We start from the raw sequence: 22208 nt of genomic DNA, 5'->3' as shown, positions 1-22208 counted from the left end.
CGATGGCAAAGAACAATGACACGGTTCATACCATCCTCTTCTTGCCCAAAACACCGACCGACGACTTGAATCGGCTATACAGGCAATCCATATCTGTCACACTGGAGGCTCTTGTTCCAAATGAGATTACAGATGTGAGAATTAACACATGTAAGAACATTCTCACGGTTGATGTCAAGGGCAGAGCAGTGCTGGATATATTGAGAACAGTCAAAATGCTGGGCAAGATTAATGTTCGCACCATAATACCACAGGACAGCAATACTTCAGCAGGTGTGATTTATCATGTCGATGAGTCAATCAACGACAACGATCTGCCTATTTTGGTTAAACCCGCCACAGCAGATGTCACTATTATTGAAATCCGTTGCCTAGAAGAATCACGTTCTGTGAGGATAACCTTCAAGGGAGGAAGCTTGTCGTCACACGTGAAAGTTGGATTTTTCCGTCATCCAGTGCGACTGTTCACTCCACGACCGCTTCAGTGCCGTAATTGTTTGAAGATAGGGCATGTCAGCGACATATGCAAAATTTCGACCATGTGCCCAAAAAATGCTTTGAGCAGCACAGCGCTGATGCTTGCTGTGCGACTGATTTCAAGTGTGCGAATTGCTCTGGTCCTCATGAAGCGTTGTTGAAAGACTGCCCGAGACACAAGACAGCTGAAAGTCCTAAAACAAATGATGAGAGACAACACAATGCACAGAGAGGCCGCTGTCAAAGTGCGACGGCGTCGTGCCTGCCGCAGACGATCTTTGTCTACTAGAAATACTGAGACCGTCATAAGAAAGAAGCTACTTCCAACAGCCAGTGCTCCCAAGACGCTCACCCACACTAGCGACACGGTGTCTGGTGATGCATTGAATAAGCCTACTGCAAATGTGTGGCCTGCACTTCCGACATGAAGTTCTCCAGCAGAACAAAGATCGACGGTGAACTACCAATGCACCATTGACAGCACAGATTACGTGCGAGGTCAAGATAAGCAAGTAATCACTATAATCAAGTCTCTAATGAAAGTCACTTGCGGGTTGATAAATGACATGCACATGCTATCTGCTTGGGGTGCATTGCAAGTGCTGGACGGTCTGGATCCGGTTCTTGCAAGCCTCAAATAGCAAGCACAATGGCCCTACCGTGTCAGCCGTTCTTCAGACAAGTCAAGGAAGCTTCTATTATGCAATGGAATGCCCGTGGACTGAAATCCCATATTGCCGATTTTTGCCATTACATTTTCACCAATAGATTCCCCATTATTGTCGCATGTGAACTGAACCTACAGAAACCCATCCAGATATCAGTATATGAACCTTATATGTCATCGACTTGTAATTAAATGAGCAAGGTGTTCATCTACATACGGTGTGAACTGACTTACATTGTTCATCCAGTGCTGCCACATGACAATAATCAGTATGTCTGTTTGACCGTGAAAAAGTACAAACTTTCATTTACTCTAGTGGGCGCTTGCCTTTCTCCATCAAGTCGTTCTGACAGACAGAGACTGAGTGACATTATAGATGAGACTGCTGGTCCATGGATTGTTGTTGGGGACTTTCACACACATAATTCACTTTGGGGAAGCGTCAAGGCAAATTCCAAAGAAAGAAACCTCGTTTGCTTTGCCTGCGGCCATGAACTTTGCTGTCTAAACGATGGCAGCCCCACGTTTCTGCGCGGCCGGACGTACAGTAGTTGTTTAGACTTTGCTTTTGTCTCGCGATGCCTCCCTCACCGTGTCCTTTGGTTCGCAGATACAGAAACTCACGGAAGCGACCACATTACTACCTACCTGAAGATTAAACGCCTAACCAAATCCGTTCCATCCAATTTTAAACAAACAATACATTGGCTCGTGTTTAAATCACTTATGAAAGCTGCATGCCACGAAGGCTTTTCGTCCACACTAGAAATTCAGATCGCCAAGGCTATGCAGGATGCTACGCGTTCATTTTGGCCATTGGAGAAATACAGATTTTGATGTGGAAATACAGAGCCTCCGTGCAATCCACCGGCGAGCGGCGCGACGGTACAGACGGACTAAATCAGTTTACGACCTTAGAGAGGCCAGACGCATTCAAAAGAAAATTCAACGTCATCTTGCTGTGCTGCAAAATCAACAATGAAAATCCTTTTGCGAGTCTCTTGATCCACGTAAACCTTTGTCAGTTGTCTGGAGAACCGGCCATCTAAATCTCTAGCCCTTCATCAAGGACGCCGAGAAGTCGACGTAGCCGAAAATTACTGGATCGCAGGTCCAGCGTTCACCTATTCACCTAGCGCACCTATTCTTATTGTCCCCCCTTGCTCCCGTGATTCTCGTATCGACGCTCCTTTCTCCGTTGAAGAAGTGGAGGCCGGACTTGTTGGGTGCAGGCGATCTTTGTCACCAGGACCCGATGGCATCACATACTCTGCGCTTGCAAACCTTCGTCAAGAGGCCAGAGATGCACTTCTTGGCCTATACAACGCATCATGACGTGACGGCCTGGTCCCTACCACGTGGAAATCCAGCCGCCTTGTTCCGCTCCTCAAGCCTGGCAAATCTCCACTGGAATTGTCATCTTACTGTTCGACAGCACTGGCCAGCTGTGTCGGCAAGGTAATGGAGCGAATGATCCTTACACGGTTAGAATGGTACTTGGAATTTTACAACGTCTATCCGGAGGTAGTGGCTAGTTTTCGACGCGGACGATCGTCCATAGATAGCATTATTGACCTTGTAATATATGTACAGTACCAGAAACATCTGAAACAAATCACTGCGGCCTTCTTCCTTGACGTTGAAGGTGCGTATGACAATGTCGATCATCATGCGATTCTGGATGCCTTAGAATCTGTAGGGATTGGTGGACATGCCTTTCGCTGGATACGCAGCTATTCGAACGGAAGATCTTTCTTTATTTTGACTGAAGACGGACCAACGCGTCTAGCTATACTAGTCGTGGTGTACCGCAAGGTGGAGTACTCAGCCGGACCCTGCTCAACCTGGTGCTAATTGGTCTCGCCGATTCGTTGTTCAGCTTTCCAGCAAATTGTTCAGCTTTCCGTATATGCAGACGACCTTTGCATATGGGCTTCAGGAGTGACACGCGTACAAGTACAAGTCCGCGCATGACTTCAGAAGGCTTCAACGGCCGTGTCAACATACCTAAGAAGGCAAAGCCTGGAGCTTCCCCCTGAGAAATGTACACTTGTTGCTTTTATTCGCAAAGTGAGGGCCCCATATGCTGTGTGGATTAATGACCAAACTGTATGATTATGAGAAAGCATTTGATTCAGTCGAAACCTCAGCAGTCATGGAGGCATTGCAGAATCAGGGTGTAGATGAGCCGTATGTAAAATACTGAGAGATATCTATAGCGGCTCCACAGCTACCGTAGTCCTCCATAAAGAAAGCAACAAAATCCCAATAAAGAAAGGCGTCAGGCAGGGAGATATGATCTCTCCAATGTTATTCACAGCATGTTTACAGGAGGTATTCAGAGACCTGGATTGGGAAGAATTGGGGATAAGAGTTAATAGAGAATACCTTAGTAACTTGCGATTCGCTGATATTGCCTTGCTTAGTAACTCAGGGGACCAACTGCAATGCATGCTCACTGACCTGGAGAGGCAAGGCCAAAGGGTGAGTCTAAAAATTAATCTGCAAAAAACTAAAGTAATGTTTGACAGTCTCGGAAGAGAACAGCAGTTTACGAAAGGTAGCGAGGCACTGGAAGTGGTAAGGGAATACATCTACTTAGGACAGGTAGTGACTGCGGATCCGGATCATGAGACTGAATTAGAAGAATAAGAATGGGCTGGGGTGTGTGGCAGGCATTCTCAGATCATGAACAGCAGGTTGCCATTATCCCTCAAGAGAGAAGTATATAACAGCTGTCTTACCAGTGCTCACGTACAGGGCAGAAACCCGGAGGCTTACGAAAAGGGTTCTACTTAAATTGAGGACGACGCAACGAGCTATGGAAAGAAGAACGAAAGGTGTAACGTTAAGGAATAAGAAAAGAGCAGATTGGGTGAGGGAACAAACGCGAGTTAATGATAGCTTAGTTGAAATCAAGAAAAAGAAATGGGCATGGACAGGACATGTAATGAGAAGGAAAGATAACCGATGGTCAATAAGGGTTACAGACTGGATTCCAAGGGAAGGGAAGCGTAGCAGGAGGCGGCAGAAAGTTAGGTGGGCGGATGAGATTAAGAAGTTTGCAGGGACAACATGGCCACAATTAGTACATGACTGGGGTAGTTGTAGAAGTATGGGAGAGGCCTTTGCCCTGCAGTGGGTGTAACCAGGCTGATGATGATGTATGATAGAGATGAACGCACCGCTTTCTTGGCGTCATCATTGATAGGGACTTGTCCTGGAGCCCTCACGTCTCGTACATGACAAAGCGTTTGGCCACCATCGTCGACCTTCTCGCGTTTCTTGGCGGGAAGTCCTGGGGCGCAACAGTACCACCAATGTTGCAACTATATAAAGCACTGTTTTTGGGCTTCCTGTGGTACAGCTTACCTGTACAAGGAAATACTTGCACTACAAATATCCGCAAACTCCAGAGTGTGCAAGCACAAGCACTCGGAACTTGTCTCAGTCTCCCCAAAACTATGTCATCGATTGCGACAGTGGCCATTGCTGGAGACGCTCCTTTGACAGTCTACATAGATACAGATGTCCTGAGAGCACACATCCGACACCTGACTCGGATTCCCTCACCTTGCTTGCTTGCCAGCAAAGAGGCCGCATTCAACTTTTGCCAAAAGCATTGCAAGACATCAGTCCTACTTGTTATCACAATTTACGCCTGCGACACGATTATCAGACCCATTGTGGTGTCTGCACTGGTCGCAAGTGCAATTGACAATTCCAGGCATCAGATAGAAAGCTGGAGCACCGTTGCAAACTTTGAAACAAGCAACTTTGGAACACATTCACAATGTACACAGATTCGGGCAACATGTCTACACAGATGGTTTGGTAAAACTCAACACCTCAGCTGCTGCAGTCATGATCCCAGCAAAATCTGAAGAAATTGAATTAAAGACTTCATGTGTGACCACATCGACGGGTGCTGAACTTGCGGCACTCCGTGCTGCACTTGATTTCATTAATCGGGAACCACTACAACAATGGACAGTCTCTAGCGACTCCAAGGCAGCCCTTCAGTGCAAAAGTCCAATGCGCCACAGACCCAATGAACAACTGGCCTCAGAAATTCGACACATGTATCATCGCAGCCATGACAAGGGACACAACATCATCTTTCAATGGCTTCCAGGACATTGCCGCATCAGCAGGAATGACCAAGCCAATGAAGCCACCCTATCTGCTCATGAAAGTGGTCAACGTGCTTTGATTCCGCTTTCGTGAAGAGAGAACAGACGCTGTGACTGGGCTGCGATTGATGTCCCGTGAATGTACTTTGCCTCTGTGGGACTCGAACGCTTTCACCATGTGTCGTTTGCGTTCATTGTCTCCGGACATACGGATGCACCTACCGCCTGGGTTACCACGACGTGAACAGACCATGCTGTACTGTCTGTGGCTAGGCATTGCATTTACAAACTCATATGCTTTCCTTATTGGAATGGCCAACAGCCCCACGTACACCACATGCAACATCGATGAGACGCTCGCACACATTATCTGTGTCTGCCCGCGATAGTGCCCAGAGACAAGTGCTGTGCAGAGTACTGGACCAGTTGGACAATCGTCCACTATCAGAACTCAAAGCTTTAGGTCAGTACTCCCACAGAACATCCGCGCTGAAGGCCTTACTCGTGTTAAGGTTTCTGCGGTCTACAGCGCTTCACTATAGACTTTAAGAACGCTGCCCCCACCGCTCTGTAGTGTATGCAGTTTGTTTCTGCTTGTCTCTATTTCTATCTACCCCTTCCGCTCTCTTTTTATTCCCTTCACCTTTCCCCCATGCAGGGTAGCCAACCGGAACTGCCTCTGGTTAACCTCTCTGCCTTTCTATGCATCCTTTTCTCTCTTGTACTTGTGGGAGTGCATCTCAGACTGCTGTGTTACTACTATTTTATGCAAAGCCATGACGTTAAGGTCATACTTTTAAACTTTCAATTTTACAAACCTGTTGCCATCACTTCTCCTAACCCTCCTACTGCTGTGGTTCCATACCACCAATGAAGAAACATATGCAGTAAACGCGACAGGCTTTTTTGCCCGTTTATTAAGCATCTCATCTGCAACAAAAGCATTCATTCAAACCTTTTGCACAACACAGAGCAAGAAAATTCACAACAGTTCCTGCATTGTTGGAGGGAGGCACCAAATGTGAGCACACATGCCAACAGTGAAGCAAAGTCTTTTGGTGGTGGCAAAGCAATAATGCTGTTCAACACTGATGAGGACTGGACCTTCCATGTTGTCACACTCAAATGAATGTGAGAAGATTCAGTGTCCGAGGTGATTTTCAGCCAAATGTGTATGCATACCCAAGGGATATGAGATAGACGTTCTATGTGTTGCAACTTGTTTGCATTGGCGAAGCAACTGTTGTTGAGACAATCAAGGACATGAGAACTTTCAAGGTGACAACCGCTAAGCTTTCACTGTGTAGAAAGGCAACTTCCAGAAGCCATATTGAAGGATGTGCAGCCAACTGTACCACGTATTTGCAGGTATGTGGGAAAGAAATAAAATACCATTACAATACTTTTGGACACGCTCAATGTCTTTCCGTGTCATAGATTAACTTGGTTAGAAGGACGCAACACCGTATCGAAAAAGGTCTTGCCTTTTTCTGCCTAATTGTTTGCCTAATTGGCTGACACTTTATATATGAATTTTCAGACTTGGATGGCACTGGATTTACTACTGCCATACATACCTAGCTTGTCAAGAACTACCCTGTATGTAAACAATGCAAAAAATTTTAAGCTGCTATTGTTGGAAAACAGCACATTAAAACAGGGTCTGTGATCATTTTGAGTGGCTGGCCAGTGATGATATGAGGACATCTACGAGTTGGCTTCTGAGGTGCCCTGTGCACATCGCTCACTGCCCGCTGACATGGTGATAAGAGGCCTTCAAAAACTGCTGCTTCAATAATGCTATAGATGTTACTCACCATATGCTGCGGGATGTCAAATGCAACCAGTAACCATACTGGGACAAGAATTCCAAATGCTCTGACGAGTCCCATGTATGGTTTTCACTCAGATAACTAATGAGAAAACTTGCAAAATAACCCCTTGTGGGTACATGTCCTCCAGAATTTTTTTCGTTAACCAAAGAGTTAAAAAAGAAACGACCTGTATTCTGGTTTGAGCTAATTTTTAATGATACAGCATGTGCTGTGTAGATGGCCTTCACCTGGTTAGAGTTAAATATGCTTGGTTAATAAGGAGACTCAGTGTAACGTGTACACAGTACTCACCTAATGTTTCAGTCTCTTTATCCCTCATCCCGCTGTGCAACAGCGAACACTATGTGTACTTGGCTCACATCTCTAGCGTTTCCTCTGTTTTCTTTTGTACAGCGGCCTGCCCATCTTTCTTAAAGATAGACTACATGAACTAATATAAGAAGATTATAGAACGCCAGTTTTCCTCTTTGTTTTCTTTTGTACAGCGGCCTGCCCATCTTTCTTAATAATAGACTACATGAACTAATATAAAAAGTTTAGAGAACACCAGTTTCACCAATGCAGAAAATTGAGATGAAGGTTTCCGCTATGGTCAAGACATTTTATGCTAAGCATGAAAGTACTAAGCACAAATGATGTTATAAAATTGGCATATGTTAACCTAACCAAGTGCGAAGGTAAGAGGAGTGCCAGAAGACCTGTAAGTGGCACTGCATCCACTGAGACTCTGCACTGACATAAAATGGCAGTGGAGCTGTGGCCCAGCTAAATCGCCCTTACACCTACCAGCATTGGATCGTGCAACAGGCATGGGTGGCAGAGTGCTCCAGGTCGAGCCGTTGAACACCTCAGCCGATGCCAACTCCTTGGAGCCATCGCTGCCTCCTATCACATAGACGAGGCCATGCAAAATGGTGGCGTCAACACGACCCCGTGGGGTCTGCATGGGGGCCAAGGAGCTCCAGCGATTTGTGGCCAGGTTGTAGGCCTCCACAGTGCGCAAGCACTCTCCACGATCGTATCCACCTGGACATAATCGAATGGCAGAAAGAGCTGGTCACAGACTGCTATAGAAGTACATGAACCTGACATATGTGACTAGGAAAACTAGAACGAGAAGAAAGGGGGTTGACCGAAGGCTCCAATTTTTATTAATCATATCATAAGAAGCCAACAAACAATGACACCAAGGACTACACAGGGGAAATTACTTTTACTTAATAACTGAATTAAAGAAATGCTACATTAATGGAAGTGAAAGTGGATGAAAAAACAACTTGCCACAGGCGGGGAATGATCCCACGTCTTCGCATTACGTCTGCGATGCTCTGACCAACTAAAAGAAGCTTGCAAGGGTTGTGGCTTGGGATATTTGGTTCATGGTGCAAAAGTAGGGGGACAGTGCAAAATTGACAGAACACAAGATGAGTTCCAGCGCCATGTCTGTCCTTTCTTCATCTTGTGTTGCGTCAATTTTGTGCTCCATCAAAATTTTGTGTTCTGTCAAAAAAGAAGCCACTTGCATAACGTGAACTAATGAGTATCTTATTTTGTTGTAGTGCAAGCTGAACAAGGACAACAGAAAGGCACATCTGACACACAGAACTCCTTGGACAACTCTGTTGTCCTTGTTCAGCTTGCGCTACAACAAAATAAGATATGCCATACCAACAAGACCCTATAGCTATCCTCATGAACTAATGAGGCTGAAGTAGCAAAACATTTTGAACTTTAGACAAGTGAGTAGCAGCAAGGTGAACAATGACAAGCAATGAATCCTTATCTATAATATCAATTACAAAGAAGCGTCCATTCAGCTTTCAACTACTCATGATGTGCTCAATTAAGCTAGATTTACATGGCAGACAATATTGCTGGTTCAGTCCATGGACAAGCATGAAATGGACCGGGAGCACTTAAATTCCACTATTCAGTGCCTGGTAAGATTACTGCACTCAAGTAAGCACTGTCGATATCGGAGCTACTCTTCTTTCACAAAATTTGCAAGCATTTAAGTGTGCAAATGTTATACTCAATTAGACTTCTGCCTTTCTTCTTCTTGATTTCATTCAACAATATCAGAGAGCAACCACAGCTGACTTATTAATTCAAGCTTTACAGGACTAATGGAATTGATCAAATTATCCAGTGGATCAAATTAATAGAGCAAGCAGGAAAAAAACACGCACACCACTGCTTCATTTGGCATCCTTTACCCAATTCTAATGAGCATCCAGGCTTGTATGGGTTTATAGTCAAAACACTATAGACTCAAATGTAACGCACACCCAAGTTCATAAGAAGAAGAAAAAAAAGCCTTTAATTCTGGCAATTAGAAAAAATATAAAACCTTCAGAGTTTACCTCTACAGAATCTAACTTTATGTACACTTAATGTCCATGGTCATCAATCTTGAGCAACATTTCATTTTTGGCCATGGACACCAATATGTGAACTATATTGCGGTCATTGCATTTGATATTCCGCAGTTGTCGCACTACTTCACTAAAATTCTGAACGGGATGGTAACTCACACCTAGACTAAGTATACTTTGCCAATCCATCCTGCGAGGCATGCAAGTCGTGATACCTCTGCTGCCGCTAGCTTAGAATGTAAAATAACAAATTTCAAATTACCTTTTGTAATTAAAGCCTGAATGCAGTGATCAGTGCACTGTCATTGCTTTACTACACGAAAAAACATTTTGTTGCAATCTCGTGATGACAGTGGCGGTGATGGCAATAGGCCTGAGGGTAGGCTGGCCCTAATGCTACAAATGCAGCTTTTATCTGGGAATGCGCAGGAAGTTCTCAGTCCAATTTTCTTGAGAAAAAGGTGCATGTTAAAATTGAACAAATACTACTAATTATTCACTGAACTGGCACCCTTGCTTCGAACTCTGCCGAAGGCAGGCAGGAAATCTGCATATTTGGCCGTAGACAATGCGTCCAATGCAGTCACTGTCCACTAGTGTCAACAAGAAAGAGGTTGCTTGCATTGGGGGTCACAAGTGGGGTAACCATTTAGGGCAGCAGGTGTTTGTGTGCTGACCAGCTAACTGATTTATCTGGTGAGGGACAATTTCAGGATCAAAATAACAAAAGCCTTTGCCCACAGAAATGTACGAGCACTGGCTGGAGCCGTCAGTCTGCCTCAAATTAACAAAATCTAATTGACCTGAGTCAAATTAATGGACATCTACTGTATTTGGTATTTAAATTTAAATTCTGGAGTTTTGCATGCCAAACCTATGATCTGATTTGAGGCAAGCCTTAGTGGGGAGATTCCAGATTAATTTTGATTACATAGGGTATTTTAACGTGCATCAAAATTTAAATACACAAGTGTTTTTTACATTTCACATACATTGAAATATGGCCGCTGCGGCCAGGACTGAACTTGTGACCGCGGTGGAAGAAGAGAGGTGCTCTGACAACGCGCCCGCGTTGGGGCAAGAGAGCGGCCACTTCGTGTGGCTGGAAGTGAGCACCGTCGCTAGGGACAGCACGTGCTTAGGGGGCCTTGCTCTCCGCCAATTCTGCTGGCGCAAGCGCGCTTAATTTACAACCTCAGTCAGCATTGAAACACCCATACCTAAAGATATGCCCTTTTTCATTATTCAGATGCCCAATTCTGAGCAGGTGGAAGTTTTCGTGCCACTTACTGTCAAAATACCATCATTTCCGAAACAAGAGAGATGCGTCGTCTGCTCGACGGCGCGCAATCGGAGGCTGCTTCGGTAAGAGACCAGAGGCTGTTCTTGTAAACCGCAAGGCACAAGGCCGGCTGCTGCACCCTCTACTCACATATTTCAAATGCTGGAGAGAGCCGAAGCAGTTTTCCGGAAACATGCTGAAAAGCCTGATGCTTAGAACCTCACCATTGATAAAATGCTTGATAAGCATCACATTAGATTTTCATGTGCTGAGCACAAAGTAGATATTGCAGCGCATCTTTTAAATTTCTAAGATGTGATGAGGATGCAACAGTTCAGCAAACAAAGAAGGTCTGACAACAGCAAGTCGCACAACTTGAGAAAGCTCACGAAGCTTATGTGAGCTACATGCGTTGTTCTGCAAGCTGAGGGGTCAAATGTGAAAGCTCTTGGTGCAAACAGCCAGGGGTGGAGTGAGGTGGAGTGATCGAATGGCACATCTTCAGCGACTTCTATGCGGCTTCAAATATCCAGCCGCACATGGTAACGCGAAACCAAGCATTGGAGCAACCGACTGCAGGATAGTCAATACCATCCATCGATACAGCCCAAGCTTTGCAACCGTGGGCATCTGCTGAAGGGACCAAAGACATGCGGTGTTGTGTTTCTGCGTTGCTTCCAACCTTTCCGTTTTTAATTTTTCGTTTTAACGATTTAAGTATATAATTACCTGTTTCCTTAAACGAGATAAATTACCTGCTTAATTATAATGCTGGGCATTACTTCTCTTACAATAAAAGTAAGGAAAGCAAATGCAGTTTTCTTTCGCTATTGCACTCCTAACACAATTCAGAAATCGATTATAGCACCCCTCAAATTGTGCCGAGACACTCTGCAGATTCAGCAACGCGTGACTTGTACATGTTGACAGCTGCGGAGGCTTATCTAGTGCTCTGGCACTCCTCTGAATGCATGTTACACGGTGCTCACTTTGGAACTATTTAGTAAGCATGCAGTTATATTGCCTGTGTTTCTCGTAAATATCAACATTAAGAGTCTAATGCAGCCATACGCTGAGAGGACAGCTGCTAGAGCCCTCGATTAATAAATCACTCAGGCGATCTCGAGTCAAATTAAAGCTCCGAATGCTGGCAGAAATATAAAGGGACATTCCTCCAACCAAATAGAGTCGTTTTAAGCAGGCAAACGGCATATATGCATCGAAATAAAGTGCGTCTGCCAAGCGCGCCCATAGAAGCGCCAGCAAAGCGAGCCAAAAAACTACACACGCTGCCGCCGTAAGGGGCAGCACCTGTTCTGGGGGCCTCAAGTCCCACTATGTGGCTGCGCCTCGCGCCGCCATCGGATCACCTCTCTTTAACCGTGCTTGTGACCTCAAGCTCAGGAGTACAACGACATGGCCATGAAGCTACTGTGCTATTTGCACGCCACCACTTTTAATTATTGAACTATATTGTGACAGCTGGTCACCGCTGTGGGCACTTACCGCAAACAAGCAGCCTGCCTTGGAACTCAGCTGTTCCCATGCCACACCGAGAGCTCATCATGGGAGGCATTGTGGTGTATCCTGCCGCAGTGTTGCAAACCTCAGGTGAGCTGTCACCAGTGCTGGCTGGACCATTAAGCCTCTGCACCACTGACAGTACGATCATGGTGCCTGACACAACAGCCAGGCCCATCGTACTGTGGGCTGCATAGCAAAGAACATGTTTAGGTGGAGAAAACTAATTTACAAGTATTCACTTGTTGACACAATGCTAATGGTCTGCAGACCGACTTTGATTCAGAAAAATCCACGACTTAACAATGTTTTTCATTTCCCGATCTTAATTGCAATAATAACCTGTGATTTATTAAATTTTGTTCTGCAGTTTCAACTTAATGAAGCCCTTGTGAAAAAAAAAAAAAAAAAGCCACCACCTGACAGTGAATTTTCATGCTTCCTTTAGGGTGCCATGCTGCTTCTGAGTGGAGGATAAAATGCAGTGTTTGCTATCTGTCATGCAGGTACAGAAACCACACTGTGTGCACCCAATTTGTGCTCATCGTCTTGTGGATATACAATAGAGAATAGTAGAGCATTGGCATGCAATAATATATGAGGCAAATTATATCTCTAATGCTTCTACATTGTGACCAGTGCTTTAGGCTACATATAGCCATACCTCATCTACCTAATAACATCAGCGGACTCACCTCCAGTGGCTGTAGTTGCAATGATCTTCCAATCACGATCTTCCTCATCAGACGACGAAGATCCACTGGAATCTGAGCGGGTGTAAAGGAACTGACGCGGCTTTGCTGGCGTTGTGATGCCCGAGCGGCCCTTAGTCTTGTTGCCCTTTGGTTGTGACAATCGACGGGAGAGACGCTTGTAGTCTTGGATCAGCTCAGTGTCCTTTGCATCTCCAGTTTCAATGTCATTGCAGTCATGTAACGTGCGGTCAAGGTTAAGGTAGAGCATGTGCACCTAGAAAGCAATCAAGCTGTTTTACTAAATAACGAAACATGCAACACAGATTACTGCATTTCTGCAAACAAGTTGCGCAACTACCAAAAGAAACTTTCCCTGCCAGACCTTTACAGTGAAGCTGTCTATGGCTAGGGTCTGGGGGATCGCATCTGCATGTAGACCAACAATTTTTCATATGTGGGTTGATCCTGAAGATAGTGCAATACCAGGCCTACCCGCGGCGGAAGTGAAGCAGGCGTTAAACACTCCCCATACGTGAGCCGATCCCAAAGATAGTTCAAGGTAGAGTGACTAGGCCTTTAGGTCCGAAAAATGAGAAAGCCTATTTTATGACACCAAGGTGTGGCAATCCATTGACGGCAAATTTTACACTCCCAAGCGAATTTGGTACTCCCCGTGGTATCCCAACATCAGCTCCAGACAAACTGATTCTTGCAGACAAACGAGTGAAGCCCAAATTAATTGAAAGCACAATGATGCAAGCAGATTACTTAGTGTCTTCAAGATTTTTCAAGGCCTGATTTTTTTGTGACCACACTGTGGTCAATTGTGAACATGGAAAAAGGAAGTGATTTAAGTGCAAAATGCTGATACCAGTGTTTTTGTACATCACCGTACTGCACCAGAGCTTAACAATAAAGTTGATTTCTTTATATTCACAAGGAACTGAAAAGTACTGTTGGTTAGGATAACTAATTACCCACAAGTGACCCATAAGAAAAGCCCCTTTAGAGAGAAATTTATTCGAAAACAATAATGGCCAAGTATTGCAAGTTAAACTGACTTTCTGCAAAAGAAAAATGAAGATTGCTTTCACTCAAGTCTCCTGTAATATTTAATGTTCTAACTGTAATTAACAAAGTTCAAGCTATCATGGTTGCCTCGATCTATTAAGAGTTCATGTATTCAGGGACCCCAATGATTACATTTTTACATACTTCTGCTGACCTAGAGCTACAACAAGGAAAAGCATAACCAACAAGAAAGGCATCATTGCAAGCTGGAAATTAGGTTCTCAGTTGAAGACAAACAAAATGAGATCTTGTTTTCGGTTTGGACAGTATGAAAAGCAGCTTCACACTGAAAGGTCATCACCAATAGCACGAACTATTGCACTGAGGGATCCAGCAAATGAATGCATTCTTACACCTTGCCGTGCTCAATGTGTTAATTTGATAACCAAAGCTTGCCAATCACCTTCTCGGTGAGGGTCTCCATAAGGACTCCCTCCTGGTCAAAAGAAGAGCGCATCCAGTCGAGAACCATATGGCAAAGGTGCTTGTTGTTTGTAGCATCCATTTCGCAGCTGCTGTGCTGCACTAGTTCCACCTGGATGTGGGGCAGGCTCTGCAGCTCCTTGCTCTTCACCACCTCGGCTATGTTCTCTCGCAGGTACGCATCCACTTCTGCGACTAGCTCTTGGTCCATGGACTCCACCAAAATGGCCCGCACTCCTGCACGTGTGGCAACAAAGAAAACAACTTTTTACCATCCTTCCACGGCATATGTGCACATGTGTGTGTGTGTGGGGGGGGGGGGGGAGAGGGGTTCATTTATGAGAAGTGTTGGGCAATTGCTGCAGACCTGGACAATTTTCATGAGAAATGCTGCAAGATGCGGCCCAAACTGCCAGAGGCTGTTACAAAGAGATTGGAAAATGAGCTAAACACCACCACCCTTAGAAATGCATCTTATAAAGGTGCTGCCACATGCATGCAACATGTGTAGGTCAATGGAAAAGAGAAATTAGGGAGAAGGTTTTGCTCGAAGTGCCATTAGCAGCAGACAGTAAAATATAAAGCTAATATGCAGAATTAATTTATTTGCCCTGAAATGCTTTTCTGCTACTCCTTGCTGATTATGAGCAAAACCCTTAAGCATCAATCAGGTTGATCTAGTGCCACCCTGAACACATAGAAGAATGTAGACTTACCTGTGCAGTTGTCAGGGGTTAGGTGTTCCACAAGGTACTTCCCACAATACTTGGTCACTGGATGTACTTTCAGCTTTGCAGCTGCCAAGTACATGGCTTTCATTTTTGATTTGGGTACTTCCAGCCTGCACATCAAAACTATTGCTAAGGCAAAGCCAATTTTAGAGATTGCAAATACAGGTGTTAAGGCTATGCCCTGCAAGTATAGCTGCACAACACAGCTCATATATTACATTGCACTTTTTTTGTGTAATTACCGATACGTTCGATTCGCCTGCACCACCTGAACCAGTTCACGAGGTGCTGCACCCTGCCATTCATTTCAGCAGTAGAGCAATGGCGACTTCTGAACCACGCCGTTCATTTCAAAAGGTGTAGGAAAGGTGCCGGGCTGGTTCATGATTTTGCTGCACCCACTCCACTGTTGGTGCCGACTTGGTGCAGGAGTACAGGTGCAAAGCAGCAGCGTAGCAGATGACACAGTACACCGGCACGAGCGCCATTAAAACCCCATTAAGCACATCTGATGTGTCTACACAAGTGTGTTGTGTATTAATGCCCCAGTAGCTGATCATACCTGCAGTTCAGAACCTCTCGAACATACGCATTCCGTGCATGTTAGTCAGACACAACATAATGCCTGTACTGTGTCTGCACCTTGGAACTCGTTTCCAGTGTCGCGCTGTGCCTGCACCACAGAAATCGAGCTGCCCAATTACCAAACTTCTCGTGAACCGCCGTGAACTGGTTCACAGTGGTGCAGGCGAATCGAACAGACTGTACGATTACCAAAGTCCAAAGACTTTTAAAAAAAGGCAATACACGGCTCAATTCCACTTGCAACTTCAAATGCTGAGTAACCTTTGCAACATGTGCGCAAGTAATGATATCATGCAAAATACTGCTTCAAGTAACTTGCCATCTTCTATTTGCAAATATACTATTATGCTACCAACTAGTCTGCTGCCCTCAAGCCTTACGTTGAATAACAGATCAAAGATTCTTTTTCCAATGTATAGTTCTGATGGTGAGTTAATAAGTTGGGGTGGCCATAATAAAATTATTGCAGGTGTCAACGCACAACCAAGCTCGCATTGTTTACACATTCTTTTTTTTTTTCTCACTTACTATATTTACTAAAAAAGTCCTTTATACTTCCGTGCACCTCATTCTTTCATACGGAAATACAAGTTTCTCTAATTTGGAAGAACAATGATTTACTCCCAATACATTAAAGTTGCGATAAATAAAAGAAGTCGGAGTTTCACCCGAAAGGCAAAGCATCGATTGCAATAGCAAATTAGTAGACAGCTATACGAAAAGTAAGGATAGTTGTTTTACAGGCAACATAAACTTTTAAACATTCGCTTACTAACTAAATTAACAAGCATGGTGTCACGCGCGCACAAGCAAACATGAACACATCTCACGCAATGACCATGGAAACTCTTTATCAGCGGTAGCAGGAGCGAGCGAATAATGGAGCAAATTGACCTTTGTGCGGCCTCTCGCTTCAACGCGAGCTAAGTGACGAGAGCCACAAGAGCAGATCACTTTCAAGACGGACACCGCGCGGCCGTGCCGTACGTAGCAGCCGCCGTAGTAGAACAAATCTCCTATTTGCTCCAGTCCCGCACGCAAGTTTCGGGAACTCAGAACGCCCGTGATGCGACTCGATCTCCGTCCATCTCGGCACACGTGATCACTTTCCTTTTAATTACAGCATCGTGATGAAGTCTACACATCTTTGCAGTCAGCACTTCCATGCTGATAGCGCAAATGCAGAAAACGGGAAGACGAACGGTGCAACACTTACTACAACACATGGAGGAAGCTACGGCAGCTAGGCTCGAAGTGCGTACGAGGCGGCCATTTTTAAATGCCGATAGCGATATGGTAACGCAGATTTAGGGTCTTACTCGATTCTAACGCGCACGCAATTTTCGGACGCGTTTTATCGTAAGAAAAGTGCACATTAGATTCGAGTAAATACGGTAATTACATAAGTACATAGTCAAACTTTTACAATTTATTCAGACAACGAGTTTAACACAAAAGCTTACAAAGGTGCAATGTATGTACATAAATTCTATGCGAGCCAGGTTTGACATATTTAGCAAAAAACAATATTGACAGTGACAAGAAATGTATGTCATCTGCTATGTCCATAACTTGGGTAACAATTTTCAAGAACCTAAATATTAAGCAGCCTTATCCACTAGCAAAGAGGGCAGAAACAGCAGTGTGCCTACTCTTAAAATTATACGACATGCACTTCTTTTTCTGTGAAACTATACAAAGTGAGCAACAAAACAGTCAAGCAAATGAAGAACGACAGTCACCCATTGTTCAGTCTTATATGAAAAAATGTATTTCTTCAATAATGAAAAGGAGCAGTGGCAGTACTTGCTTCAATACTAAAGAGGAATAGTATGTTAGACTGTACTATAAGTGAATGACACTTCTGCAATAGCAAAGCAGCCACTCTTGCTCGACTACATGACAATAAGAGAGGACTGCATTTGACAAATGGTCACTGTGTTTATATTTTTGCTGACACGATTACCAGCAGTAACATTTAATAGTGCCAGCCTCGACAAGTACACAGCACTCAGCTACTGTGTCCGATAATTTTCAATTTTGAACAGTGTAACATTATCTGCTAAGGCAATGGTGGTTGCCCGTCTTGTAAGGTTTGCACTCCCATGCACTTCCAAAAGCTGCAACCTAATGTGATTTTTCCTCAAGCTCACAAATGTCATCACTAGGCACGTGTTTCATGACACCCATTAGCATGCAGCAAGGCAAATTGATGGCATTTGGAATGTGAAGTGCTCTGCATTGGCAACGCACTGTCCAAGGCAGTTGGTTAGAAAAAAAGGTTGTGAATGTGAATGATGTGAGCTTAAGTGCCGCGTGTCATGTGAATGCCTCCTTATGAATGGCATGCAAGAATAAACACACCTGGATGTGTAGGCATAGTCCACGAGTCGTTCAAAAGCACTAATGTCAAAGTTCCCATTGATCTTGCACTGGTTCTGCAGTGTGCCCTTGGTTTTCTGGGCCAGCAGTTCGAACAGGTAAGGACTCACACTGGCTACCACAGCACGATGTGCATATATCTCGTGCATGTCCTGACCCGAACCGACCTGCATGGCAATAGGACAGCATTTTCTGTTAATTGGACCTACACACTTTTGGTTACTTTTTCCTCAACATCAGCGATAATTGCCTCATAACTTCCTCGAGCATACTATAAGCAATGGTTGTGAACCAAACAGGAACCTGCATTGCTATGCAGCATACGAGACCTTGAAGCTTGCACGAGAAAACTCTGAAGTACCAAATTCCAAAAGCCACAACACAAACATTAGGAATTTATTTTCTGGTTTCCATCTCTATCCCCCTACCTCTAATTAAAAAATAATTAAAAGTTCGGAAACAAGAACAAAATATAGGTGGTTTATAGTCAAGGGTAAAACGGACACCAACCAAACACATCAAAAGAAAAGAAACCAAGAGATGTTTTAGCCCCCACACCGGCCTTGTTCACAATGAAACACGAATTCATTGTGAACAAGGCCCCCGTCGGGGAGCCGAAAGGTCTTGGTTTTTTTTTCTTTTAATGCTTTTGGTCGGTGTCTGTTTTATCCTTGACTATGAGCAATCCCAACGAGATGAGTTTTCATCTAACTTTATTTCATGGGTGGTTTAGTTACAAGGTTACCCATTTATTACATGAATATTTTATTTATTTTTTCACAAGAAAGTAATAAAAAGAATAGAACAGCTTTTTTTTAGGCTAGCAATGCCCAAATATACCCGTTTCCAAAGAAGAAAAAAAAAAAGGAAACTGCACGAGTTTAAACATAAAAAGTCAGAATAGCTGCATATCATGTATGTTGCAACATATTGAAAATAGGGGTATACTTTACGATTGTTTAACATACAGTTCATTTGTATAAAAACTGTCAAAACGTCAGAACTGCTGAAAAGTAATTGAAGCTTCAAGGTAAAAAAAAGAAAAAAAAAAACCAATATTAATGTTTATTTCTGGAATTCCAGCTGGTGCGTGGGTACCAAAATTATGGTGCCATCATTCTCCATAGCCTGAATGATGGCCTCAGTATTTATGGTGGACTCAAAATGCAATTCATTCTACATGGTTTCCCTGCTCTTCACGCTCTTTGTTCTCAGGCTCTTGTTTTGCCATAAAAAGTGCTGGCATACATTAAAAAGTATATATTTCTGCAGCAGAATTGCAGCGTCAGAAACAAAACGTGTCGATTTATTACATTACACTGCCGAATATGCTCCGAGCGAGGGTGATGTGCACCTTAGTATTACAGAACTACTCACAAATTGCACATTGTATTATGCACGACAAAGCAACAAATTGCTTGCTCACTATATCAGCTGAACTCATCTGTAGTAAAACTTCCCAATGAACTAATAAAGAGCAGTGTATGCATCGATCAGTTTTGCATTATGTTTCAGTTTGCAAGGTTTATAAAAATAAGTGCCTTAATTGTTTGCATTTTGTATGTAGTGCACCAAGTTGTCACTAAACATCTCAGGGAAGAAAAGAAGATGACATGAGACTGCTTTACGGAGCAAGAGATATCGTGCATACGATTGCTAGATACGAGATTTCAGTTAAATGTGCAAGTTTTTTTTTTTTATGTGCCTCCAAAATATGTAATAATGCAAAATTTCACTTGAGATTCCAAGTTATTGTGTTTGGGCTGGTTGATGTCATCTTGTCTGAAGCGTAAGGTTGGACATATGTGGGTCATTCTATGCCAAATGTCCGAACCGCGGCAGTCGAGCAATTACCATTTCTCTAAAAAAATTGAAAAAGAAAATTACATGTATATAAGCATTACCTGCACAGTATCTTTCCAAAATATGCTCAGTGGTAAAAATATTTTTTTTCGCTGGTGAGGGCCATTTGAATTTTACGAAATGGTGGAAAACCATGTGCGGGAGGGGGGGGGGGGGGGGGGGGAAGACAAAAATCGACTGTCTCGCGCATTCCTTTGAACTTTGCATTTTTGCGTTGCCTAAATATTTTTATTTCATTACCGACGATTAACTCACCAACAATTATGATGCTCCCCAACGTGAAATTTGAGCACAGCTCTATAAGCGCTTTCATTTCGCGATATATTGGCTGGCGCAGACAATCTGTATCATGCGACACGTTGCAAACAGAGCAAAGTATGGTGCGACTGCCTTGCTAATCTGGAGATGCCGAGAGGCAGCCCATGCGCGATCCACAGCAGCGGCCGCAGACAGACCTCCCAGATGAATTACGCATGGTGCGATAGTGTAGCCATTGTTGCTGCACTATGCTTTTCTTCTCACACTTTCACTGCACCCTTCTCCACCACTTTCTTGCTCACGTCTTTCATCCCCCCTGTGTGCCGAGTTCGCTCTTGCATCCTTCTCTGCGCTCGTTTGCTCGGCTACACTGACGCCGACGCAGGAATGGGTGATAATAAAAGCCAGACTTTGGCAAAAATGCTATTTTGGCTTATATTTAGACGTTAGTAACGCACTAAGGTGGTTCATGGAAAAATACACAGGAAAGCGTATATAATCTAGAAGCATAACTTTTGCCACAGGAATTTTAATCGAAGTAATTAGCATTTTGACTGAGAAAACCTGCAAAAGCCTATTTTTTAAATTTCTGTAAAGCTTAAAAATGACCGCCCCATATATGAATGCAATAACAAACAAAGTCAAAAATATATTACTGACTTAAGTGCCCCAAAGCCCCCAATAATAAACAGCTGTAATTATTGATTTCTTCAGGCTTGATATCACAAAGACCTTGTGCTGCATATCGCAACAAAAAATTTGCTGACTACTGTCTACCTGGCCCCAAGTAGCTGGAATAATAGTAGAGACATCATGGTACAAGTTGATACAATATGCTCAATAAAGCTACCTATCAACAATATTCACCAAATGTATTCATTTTTTTTTTGCTAGTTTCACGATGACTGAACATGTGTCGTGCAAGTGGTGCTCCCAGTTCATGCTCGAGAAAGCGATTTGTGGCCCGCTCTACGACTCCACGCACAGGTAGCTGCATCTGTGTTACTGGATGTATACTTTCAGTAACACAGAAGTATACAACATCCATCTATTTTAAGTAGGCATACCTTCAGTATTTAAATTCTTATAACCTTCTGGGTGATCAGTGCTTTTATTCCTCTCCACACACCCTGGTTTGTTTGCAGTTCGCATCACCCTGGTTTGTATTTCCCGCCAAAATGCTACGAGGTGAAGTCGAAGCTCGAAACAAATATTGCAATGGCAAGACTCAAATAAATTTTTTTTTTTCTCAGGGAAAATGAAAATTACTTCGATTAAAATTTCCATGGTGAAAGTATGTAGCTATGCTTTCCAATTATATCTGCTTTTATGCAAATTTTTTTCATGGACCACCTTAGCGTGTTACTGACGTCTGAACAGATCGAAATAGTATTTGTGCCAAATTCAAGCTTTTATTGTAGATCCTGTGCATAGCACAGAGGCGAAAACGAAATTTTGGAAGATAGTAAGTTGTAGGGACAGTTCTATGAAACTAATTCCAGGTTTTGTTCCATGACCATCTTCTTTTTTGTGAACAATTTCCCAAGAACACTATAACTTGTACATTTTTTACCTCAGTGCTAAGGATTGAACAGCATAAAAGCATTTTGTAAAACAGTTTTCCAATGAAATAAGAATGTTCAGACAATGAAAAATACATTTTGAAAGAATGCGTCAGACGGTTGATTTTTGGCAAATTTAGTTTTGTACCTGGTTTTCCACTGTATCGCGAAATTCAAGTGGCCCTCACCGGCACAAAAAACATTTTCTGCTCAAAATATTTTGTGAAAATGCTGTGCAACTTATGATTATACATCTGCAAATTTTTTAGAATTTTTTAGAGAAGTGGTTATTGGTCAAGTGCCATGATTGAGACAGTTGGTGCGAAATGACTTATGTCTAATCACACA

The 22208-nt window shown here is 43.5% G+C and overlaps 1 protein-coding gene across 4 annotated transcripts in view; it reads right to left on the bottom strand.

The window, feature by feature from the left end:
• The window catches only part of LOC126547925 (influenza virus NS1A-binding protein homolog), an 84555-nt gene that overhangs the window by 24105 nt on the left and 38242 nt on the right, over positions 1-22208 (bottom strand). For all 4 annotated transcript variants that reach the window (XM_050195986.3, XM_050195988.3, XM_055063455.2 and 1 more), the window contains 6 exons: positions 18160-18344; positions 15196-15320; positions 14460-14716; positions 12986-13259; positions 12276-12479; positions 7899-8138 (listed from right to left, as the gene is read on the bottom strand). In XM_050195986.3, coding sequence (XP_050051943.1) covers positions 7899-8138; positions 12276-12479; positions 12986-13259; positions 14460-14716; positions 15196-15320; positions 18160-18344 — 1285 coding nt within the window. The remainder of the gene's footprint in view (positions 1-7898; positions 8139-12275; positions 12480-12985; positions 13260-14459; positions 14717-15195; positions 15321-18159; positions 18345-22208) is intronic.

Source organism: Dermacentor andersoni, chromosome 1, assembly GCF_023375885.2.
Source record: "Dermacentor andersoni chromosome 1, qqDerAnde1_hic_scaffold, whole genome shotgun sequence".
NCBI lineage: Eukaryota > Metazoa > Arthropoda > Arachnida > Ixodida > Ixodidae > Dermacentor > Dermacentor andersoni.
This window is presented reverse-complemented; position numbering and strand designations above follow the sequence as displayed.